This window comes from Clupea harengus, chromosome 3 (genome assembly GCF_900700415.2).
Source record: "Clupea harengus chromosome 3, Ch_v2.0.2, whole genome shotgun sequence".
Taxonomy (NCBI): Eukaryota; Metazoa; Chordata; class Actinopteri; order Clupeiformes; family Clupeidae; genus Clupea; species Clupea harengus.
The window spans coordinates 14,772,446-14,782,445 of NC_045154.1; the positions used below are offsets into that span (position 1 = coordinate 14,772,446).

At 46.7% G+C, this 10,000-nt stretch overlaps 1 protein-coding gene across 1 annotated transcript in view; it reads left to right on the forward strand.

The window, feature by feature from the left end:
- The window catches only part of shank3a (SH3 and multiple ankyrin repeat domains 3a), a 301,875-nt gene that overhangs the window by 262,269 nt on the left and 29,606 nt on the right, over positions 1-10,000 (forward strand). The window contains exon 18 of the mRNA XM_042703868.1: positions 7,950-8,032. Coding sequence (XP_042559802.1) covers positions 7,950-8,032 — 83 coding nt within the window. The remainder of the gene's footprint in view (positions 1-7,949; positions 8,033-10,000) is intronic.

Consider the following 10,000-nt stretch of genomic DNA (forward strand, 5'->3'; position numbering starts at 1 on the left):
TGTATGTGTGTGTACGTGTGTGTGTGTATGTGTGTGTGTGTGTGTGTGTGCAGGACAGTGGTGTTAATGCAGGACAGTGGGGTTAATGCAGTATTGTTAATGCAGTGGTGTGTGTGTGTGTGTGTGTGCGTGTGTGTGTGTGTGTATGTGTGTGTGTGTGTGTGTGCAGGACAGTGGTGTTAATGCAGTGGTGTTAATGCAGTGGTGTTAATGCAGGACAGTGGTGTGTGTGTACGTGTGTGTGTGTGTGTGTGTGTGTGTGTGTGTGTGTGTGTGTGTGTGTGTGTGTGTGCAGGACAGTGGTGTTAATGCAGTGGAGTTAATGCAGTGGTGTTAATGCAGTGGTGTTAATGCAGGACAGTGGTGTGTGTGTACGTGTGTGTGTGTATGTGTGTGTGTGTGTGTGCAGGACAGTGGTGTGTGTGTATGTGTGTGTTCGTGTGTGTGTGTATGTGTGTGTACGTGTGTGTGTGTGTATGCAGTGGTGTTAATGCAGTGGTGTTAATGCAGTGGTGTTAATGCAGGACAGTGGTGTGTGTGTACGTGTGTGTGTGTATGTGTGTGTGTGTGTGTGTGTGCAGGACAGTGGTGTGTGTGTATGTGTGTGTTCGTGTGTGTGTGTATGTGTGTGTACGTGTGTGTGTGTATGCAGTGGTGTTAATGCAGTGGTGTTAATGCAGGACAGTGGTGTTAATGCAGGACAGTGGTGTGTGTGTGTGTATGTGTGTGTATGTGTGTGTACGTGTGTGTGTGTGTGTGTGTGTGTGTGTGTGTGCAGGACAGTGGTGTTAATGCAGTGGTGTTAATGCAGTGGTGTTAATGCAGGACAGTGGTGTGTGTGTACGTGTGTGTGCGTGTGTACGTGTGTGTGTGTGTGTTTAGGACAGTGGTGTTAATGCAGGACAGTGGAGTTAATGCAGTGGTGTTAATGCAGTGGTGTTAATGCAGTGGTGTAAATGCAGGACAGTGGTGTGTGTGTACGTGTGTGTGCGTGTGTACGTGTGTGTGTGTGTGTGCAGGACAGTGGTGTTAATGCAGTGGTGTTAATGCAGGACAGTGGTGTGTGTGTACGTGTGTGTGTGTGTGTATGTGTGTGTGTGTGTACGTGTGTGTGTACGTGTGTGTGTGTGTGTGTGCAGGACAGTGGTGTTAATGCAGTGGAGTTAATGCAGTGGTGTTAATGCAGTGGTGTTAATGCAGTGGTGTGTGTGTACGTGTGTGTGTGTGTGTGTGCAGGAGAGTGGTGTTAATGCAGGACAGTGGGGTTAATGCAGGATTCGATTGGCCAGGCTGTTGTTGTTCAATCTCTTTTTTCTATTACTGTGTTTTTCCTGACCCAGCCCTCTGAAAAGATCACAATGAGAACAATGAGTGTGTGTGTGTGTGTGTGTGTTTGTGTGTGTGTGTGTTTGTGTGTGTGTGTGTGTGTGTGTTTGTGTGTGTGTTTTTGTGTGTGTTTGTGTGAGCCGTGACAGACGGTGGTTTGGGGAGGTTAGTGGAAGGGGTTTAGAGCTGAGGGAATTTAATGAGTGGAGTCTTGCTCCTGCTGCTCAGGGGGAGTGTGTGTGTCTGTGTGTATGTGATTGTTAGTTTGCGTACGTGTGTGTGTGTGTGTGTGTGTGTGTGTGTGTGTGTCTCTCTCTCTCTCTCTCTTTGTGTGAGTGTTAGTTTGCGTACGTGTGTGTGTGTGTGTCTCTCTCTCTCTCTTTGTGCACGTGTGTGTGTGTGTGCGCGCGCGTGTGTGTGTGTGTGTGCCTCCCTCTCTGTTTATGCTGCTGAGGGAGTCCATCCATCTTTATCAGCCATGGCTGCTGCCACCCCCCGACTATAGCAAACAAGGCAGAGCAAACAAGCCTCCAGACGCCGCTACACACACACACACACACACACACACACACACACACACACACACACACACACACACACACCACTCAGCTCCCCGTCTGTCAGGTCTATCAGTCCCTCGGGTTCAGAGCACTGAGTCTCACACACTCACACACACATACACTTACATGTGCAGACATACACACACACACACACACACACATAGATGTGTGTGATATTCTGGTGTGTGTAGATGTGTGTGATATTCTGGTGTGTGTAGATGTGTGTTATGTGACCATCTGATGTTGCTGTACTGTACCACACAGGATGTTGTCTCAGGGGTTTCCCAGGCAAACTCCCAGGGGCTCAGTGGGGTCTGGGTAAGTGGCAGTGTGTCCTGGTGAACAGGTAGTCGAGTTTAACCTAACCCTAACTCTAACCCTGGACACTATCCACTAACCGCTATCCATTAGAGTTGTGCCTAGCATAATGGTCAGTAGCATAAAGGCCAGCCCTGAACACTAACCGCTAGCCATTAGAGTTGTGCCTAGCATAACGGTCAGTAGCATAAAGGCTAACCCTGAACACTAACCACTAACCGCTAGCCATTATAGTTGTGCCTAGCATAAGGTTCAGTAGCATAAAGGCTAACCCTGAACACTAACCGCTATCCATTAGAGTTGTGCCTAGCATAATGGTCAGTAGCATAAAGGCTAACCCTGAACACTAACCGCTTGCCATTAGAGTTGTGCCTAGCATAACGGTCAGTAGCATAAAGGCTAACCCTGGACACTAACCACTAACCGCTAGACATTAGAGTTGTGCCTAGCATAAGGGTCAGTAGTATAAAGGCTAACCCTGAACACTAACCACTAACCGCTAGCCATTATAGTTGTGCCTAGCATAACTGTCAGTAGCATAAAGGCTAACCCTGAACACTAACCACTAACCGCTAGACATTAGAGTTGTGCCTAGCATAAGGGTCAGTAGCATAAATGCTAACCCTGGAAGAAGAAGCTAAAGTGTGTGGAACTGTGAGCGGAAGCGAGGCAACGAGGTTGGCGAGCACACACAAGACCAGTGGAGATAGTGTGCACACACACACACACACACACACACACAAACACACACACACACAAGACCAGTGGAGATAGGTGTTCGAGGCTTTGTAGCTAAATCAACAACAGCACTTCTGTTGGATTTTGGTTTTTGAGGATAGTCACTCAAAGGAGCTGTAAAGGAGTTGAAAAAGCGAGCGATTGGTTGTGGCTGAGGCGCTCGCAGACTATTTAGGATTGTGAATTAACCTGAACTAAAACTGAGATATGTGAAATCTTGTCAAGGTGTATGTTGACGTGTATCTTTTGATGTCTCTGGTAGTGGCATGTGTTCTAACCCATCATGAGTATGGAAGGTGGTTGGCTCTGGGGCACCAGACAACACTGTTTAGCCGTCTGGAGGTGTCATGGGCCTAATTCAATGAAACACTGATGAAGGAAAGTGTCTGCTTGGAAACCCCAGTGAAACGCTCAAGAAGGCAGTCATGTTGTTGTGTTTACTAGTGGTGGGCTACAGACAGCACATGTTGTTGTGTTTACTAGTTGTGGGCTACAGACAGCACATGTTGTTGTGTTTACTAGTTGTGGGCTACAGACAGCACATGTTGTACGGTGAAGGAGGGCCTTTACGGATCCCGGGCACAACATGCAGTGTGTGTTGCAGCTTTCGCCAGCCAGTTGTGCTCTGTTGTTGTATCCAGCTGTACAAGGTCTGTGGTTGGGTAGTTGTCATACTGGTCAGATTAGTTTGCTGGATATGAGTACTTGAGTATATGAGACAGTGAGAGGAGTGGCCGCTGTGTCCCCAACCAATAGCACAAGGAATTTAATATCTTTTCCTGTGTACAATTAAAATAAAATGTGTGTGTGTATCCATCTAATGTTCAATGTCCATGTTCATTCTAGTGTGTGTGTGTGTGAATCCATCCAATAAAATCTCCTTGGCCTCTCATAGGGGAGATGGACCTTAAGGCTCGTTAATGCCCCGCTCTGATACTGTGGAATCCTGGGTAATTGATCTAATTGATTCTTCACAGGCTGTGCTGCTGTCAGCCTTGCTTCATCCCTGTCCAGCAGTGGGATTAGGAGTTCACTAGCAATGCCGTGAGGTTGCTAATAGAGGCTAGTTGTGATGGTGTGAGGATGCTAATAGAAGCTAGTTGTGATGGTGTGAGGATGCTAATAGAGGCTAGTTGTGATGGTGTGAGGATGCTAATAGAGGCTAGTTGTGATGGTGTGAGGATGCTAATAGAGGCTAGTTGTGATGGTGTGAGGATGCTAATAGAGGTTAGTTGTGATGGTGTGAGGATGCTAATAGAGGCTAGTTGTGATGGTGTGAGGATGCTAATAGAGGCTAGTTGTGATGGTGTGAGGATGGGCTATAGGTGGATGAGTAGCTGCAGTCCTCAGAGAGACAGGAGCATCTCAGTTCAGTGTGATGTCTGAATGCGACGGTGTAGAGTGTGTGTGTGTGATGTCTGAATGCGAGGGTGTAGAGTGTGTTGGGAGCATCTCAGTTCAGTGTGATGTCTGAATGCGAGGGTGTAGAGTGTGTTGGGAGCATGTGTGTTCAGTGTGATGTCTGAATGCGAGGGTGTAGAGTGTGTTGGGAGCATCTCAGCATGTGTGTGTTTAGTGTGATGTCTGAATGCGAGGGTGTAGAGTGTGTTGGGAGCATGTGTGTTCAGTGTGATGTCTGAATGCGAGGGTGTAGAGTGTGTTGGGAGCATCTCAGCATGTGTGTGTTTAGTGTGATGTCTGAATGCGAGGGTGTAGAGTGTGTTGGGAGCATGTGTGTTCAGTGTGATGTCTGAATGCGAGGGTGTAGAGTGTGTTGGGAGCATCTCAGCATGTGTGTGTTCAGTGTGATGTCTGAATGCGAGGGTGTAGAGTGTGTTGGGAGCATGTGTGTTCAGTGTGATGTCTGAATGCGAGGGTGTAGAGTGTGTTGGGAGCATGTGTGTTCAGTGTGATGGTGTAGAGCAGGGGTACTCAATAGGCGGACCGCGGTCCGGATCCGGACCCAGAGGCAATCAAATTTGGACCGAAGCCAAAATCAACATTCTAATTTAAACATGATCCAAGCGAGTTTTCATTGGTGCGCGATTTCGCGCTATATATTTTTGACCTTCTTGGTGTGGTTTCTATCTTCCGTGTCCAATCCAGAGGTCCAATCAGGAGCTGTAATAACAACATCACTATGACAACTCACTCACTCAATGTTGGCCGCGAGCTCTGTGGGTCACGCAGGTTGTGTGTGTCAATGGCAACAACACGGGCAGATAGATTTGTGAACGGTAACTTTCTCAGTAAACGAAAATCATGGCGTGCTTTAAACCCGACAAAAAACGAAAAGTTGATTCCAAAAATCGCTAATTTAAGACAGAGTGGACGGACAAGTATGCATTTGTGCTGCCTGTGGGGAGCACAAAACCGATGTGTTTAATCGGCCCTTGTCAAAAGTGGTAACGTAAAACGTCACTATGAAACAAAGCATGCACACTTCGAACAAAAATATCCGCAGAACTCTGAGGTAAGGGGCAGAAAAATAAACCATCTGCAATCATACCATGCAACATGCAGTCTAATAGTTAGATCAGCCACACAACAAGAGCGTGCATACCTCAACATACTGTTGTGAGTCTGCCTTTTCAACCATGAATAAGGTGAAAAACAAATACAGGAGCACACTCACTAATGAACACTTACATCAGTGCCTCCGCCTGGCCTTCACATATTTTATGCCCAAGTTTAAACCACAAAAAAGTGTCAACTTTCACACAAATAAGGCCAGACCACATCACCTTTCGTGCATAGTTTGAACGTTTATGTTATGTTTTTGGATTTTGACCGTCACTGTTCCGGACCCTGGACTGAATGGAAATTTGGCGAGTGGACCTTTTGGGTTTCTAATTGAGTACCCCTGGTGTAGGTGTAGAGATCTCTGGTTGTTCCTGACTAATGGGCCTTTGCTCAAGGATGAGCATGTTGCTCTGTGGTAATGTTGCAGACTATTCTTGTTCATATGAGCACGTTATATTAATGGAGATTGTGTGTGTGCGTGTGTGTGTGTGAGTGTGTGTGTGTGAGTGTGTGCGTGTGTGTGTGAGTGTGTGTGGGTGTGTTTGTGTGTGTGTGTGCGTGTGTGTGTCTGTTTGTGTGTGTGTGTGTGTGTGTGTGTGTGTCTGTGTCTGTGTGTGTGTGTGTGTGTGTCTGTGTGTGTGTGTGTCTGTCTGTTTGTGTGTGTGCGTGTGTGTGTGTGGGTGTGTGTCGGTTTGTGTGTGCGTGTGTGTGTGTGCGCGTGTGTGTGTGTGCTTGCCCTAGTCAGTTCTGCTGTTAGGGGTTCTCATCTCAACAGACTGGGTGGGACAGATGGCTGCACATAGAAAGAGGGGTGCTCTGTGTGTGTGTGTGTGTGTCTGTGTCTGTGTCTGTGTGTGTGTGTGGGTGTGTGTGTGTCTATATGTGTGTGTGGGTGGGTGGGGGACTTTATCATTGAGCCCCCACACACCTCTCTTTCCCTCTCTCCCTCTCTCTCTCTTTCCCTCTCTCTTTCATTCCCTCTCTCCCTCTTTCTCTCGTTCCCTCTCCTTTTTCATTCTGTCACACTGTCTGCTGTTAGTTCACATCTCTGTGGTCAGCACAGGCACTTCATCTTTTATTTCATCCTCTCCTCCCTTCATACATCCCTCCTTACCCGCTCTTCATCCTCTCCTCCCTTCATCCCTCCTTACCCGCTCACTCTCTGAAGACTGTGAGGTTGTCTCGTGAGGTTGTCTCGTGAGGTCTCGGTCCATCTCTGGATCAGAGTTCTGGACTGGTAGATCAGCTGAGAGTTGAGCTGAAATAGATTTGAGAACCACTGGACCTATGGACCTCAGGCAGAAGTGTGTGTGTGTGTGTGTGTGTGTGTGTGTGTAACGGTGCGGCTGCCCGTTACCACACCGGTAATCCATTCCGAGGTACAAATAAACACACTGGACACTGCGCGGTACGAGCACACCGTTTATTCACACAGAACTCACAGAAACACCACTAGCGGATTTCTCCGCGAGCAGGACGGCATCCGTAAGGATATACACATCATACATACTGTGACTAAAGAGCCTGCCAGTCATCGCGTAGCAGGCGGTGTACGCAGCTGTACGGTGGCGTGTGGACGTCGGTCTGCAGGACGGGGGAACCACCCGAGTGAAAGCCGGGAGAGACCTTTGAACTGTGGGTACGGAACGTCAGACGGGACATGCCAAGTGGGTGTGATAAAAGGGGTTGTGATGGTGTCTGATCATTGGTAATTAGTTAGGGTATAAAGAAAATATATTAAATTATTGTCTGTGGGTAAACCTGTGGGTATTGCTCTAGAGAAGCTATGGAGTGATATTTAGTTTGACTATGTGAAGTGCTAATGATGATTGATTATTACGATGTGTGTATTGGTTTAGGCCAGGGTAATAAAAACCCCGCGCAGAACAGATCTTGAGAGCAATGAGTGACAGGGGAACAACTTCCCACCCCTTTTGACGTGACAGGTAAATTGTTAGATTGGAGAGCGGCAGGGTGAAGTTTGACTCACGATTTTGGAGAGTAACTTTACGAGTTTGCCGCTGAATTAGTTCTTGGATTTAGTTATTGAGTATTATTGTTTGGAGTTATTGAGCATTATTGTTTGGAGTTATTGAGTGTTATTGTTTGGAGTTTTTGTTTCTTTGCGTTTTGTTTTCTCCATTCTGGCGGGTTTTGCCGGCCACCACTGGACAATAAACAGTTGCCATTTTCTAATTAACGCCTGAGACACTGCCTCCAGTTCATTTTACACTGCCGCGAGGCCGGCCATCCTACAGTGTGTGTGTGTGTGTGGAGAGAGTCTCCCTCCTGCCTGGACTGAGGTTAAATAGACCTCCGGGCTGGGACCCCCTCAGCCTGCTGTGCTTGCCCAGTGAAAGCTGCTGTTGGTGGGCATGGTGCTGGCCTCTGACCTGGGCGTCCTGTCCTCTCTCCTCTCTCCTCTCTTCTGTGTGTGTGTGTGTGTGTGTGTGTGTGTGTGTGTGTGTCCTCTCTCCTCCACAGCGACTACATCATCGAGGAGAAAGAGGCCATGCTGCAGAAGAGGGACAGCGAAGGGTTCGGGTTCGTGCTGCGAGGAGCGAAAGGTGAGAGCAGAGTACACACACACACACACACACACACACACACACACACACACACACATGCACATAGACACACACACACACACACACACACACACACACACACATAGACATGTTTACACACACACACACACACACATGCACATAGACATGTTTACACACACACACACACACACATGCACATAGACATGTTTACACACACATACACACACACACACACACACATAGACATGCATACACACACACACACACACACACACACACACACAGACACACACACACACAGACACATGCACATAGACATGTTTACACACACATACACACACACACACACACATACACACACATAGACATGCATACACACACACATACACATAGACATGCATACACACATACACACACACACAGACACATGCACATAGACATGTTCACACACACATACACACACACACACACACACACACACATAGACATGCATACACACAGACACACAGACACAAACCTCTCTGTGCATATGTTACATGAAAGTTAACTGGCAACGACACTTACAAAAACAAAATGGAGATACATATTGGTACCGGAGACCTGGGTGAAAGTGTGTGTGTGTCTGTGGGTGGGTGGGTGTGTGTGTGTGTGTGTGTGATGGCAGCATATGGAGCATTTGTGATGTGACTCAGGCAGACTGTGTGTTTGGGAGAGATCCACATCAACTTGGACACACTTGGAGCATCACATCAGAATGTGTGTGTGTGTGTGTGTGTGGGTGGGCGTAGGTGGGTGAGTGGGTAGATGATTGAATGTGTGTTTGTGTGTATGTATGTCTGTGTGGATAGACATGTGTATATGTGTGTAGGAGTTTGAGATCATTTGAGTGTGTGTGTGTGTGTGTGTGTGTGTGTGCCTGGTCTCTGGGGTGACACCCTCCTGGGGAGGAGATATGATCTCCTGGTGCCATCTGTTCTCTTTCTCAATCTCCTTCTCTATCTCTCACTCTCTAATCCTCTCACACTCTCTTCCTATATCTCCAGGGATTAAAGTATTCCGGCACCGTGCCGTTTTCCGGCGTGCGGCGTTTGGCTGCGAAAAAAAATATTTAAAAAAAAATCACGTCTCGATATCATCACCATCACTTTCGCGTTTATGAGTTCGTCTGCTAATGAAATGAAAGCAGCACAACTCTCCCGCTCTCAAAATAACAGTATTAGCCAATCAGAAGTAGATTGAGGCGGGTCTTGGGAAAATGTGCTTCAAACGCCGACATTTCTCTATCGCTCTGCCTAGCGTAGATGCCCGAGTAGAGAGACATCACACCAAAGGAGAGTAAGATGGAAAGTAAGTTCATGAAAATAAATGGCGTTGGGCATGGATAGAAGAGATGGGAAGGGAAGGACAGTAAGCCTTTTGGTAGCTGGTGTAAGAAGTTAAGAGAAGCAGGTGCTTGCTTCTGCACTTTGTGCTCGAGAAAGCTAATATATGCCACTAGCTCTCCAACACACAACGCCTTTACCGGGAGCAACATCCACAGCTGATGTACCGGCATCAATAACTGACCGTGTGTGTGACGTGTGTAAACTGTCAATATCCAATCAGCATGCCGCTATTTTAACACACACGGTATAACACCAGAGTTTAAAAGAGGTATTTCGGAAAAGCTAAAAAAAACGGCATGTTTTCCTTAAATGTCAACGAAGCCACCAACAAGTAGGCTACATGGACAAAGTCCTGTTTTGCATTTATTTCCCAACATTAAAGTTACCAGTTCTTGTAACATTTTAATATTTTGTTTGTTATTTGTTTTATTGATATATTTTCTATTAACAAAGTAATTATGGAAATGTTGCAATATAAAACTACATTATTATCTACAGTTCACTGTTATCGCTGTCCTTTTTCATATATCCTCAATTAAATGGTTGCAAATCAAATCTTCTTCTTCCACTGACATACCCTTATAACATGTCACCTTGTGAT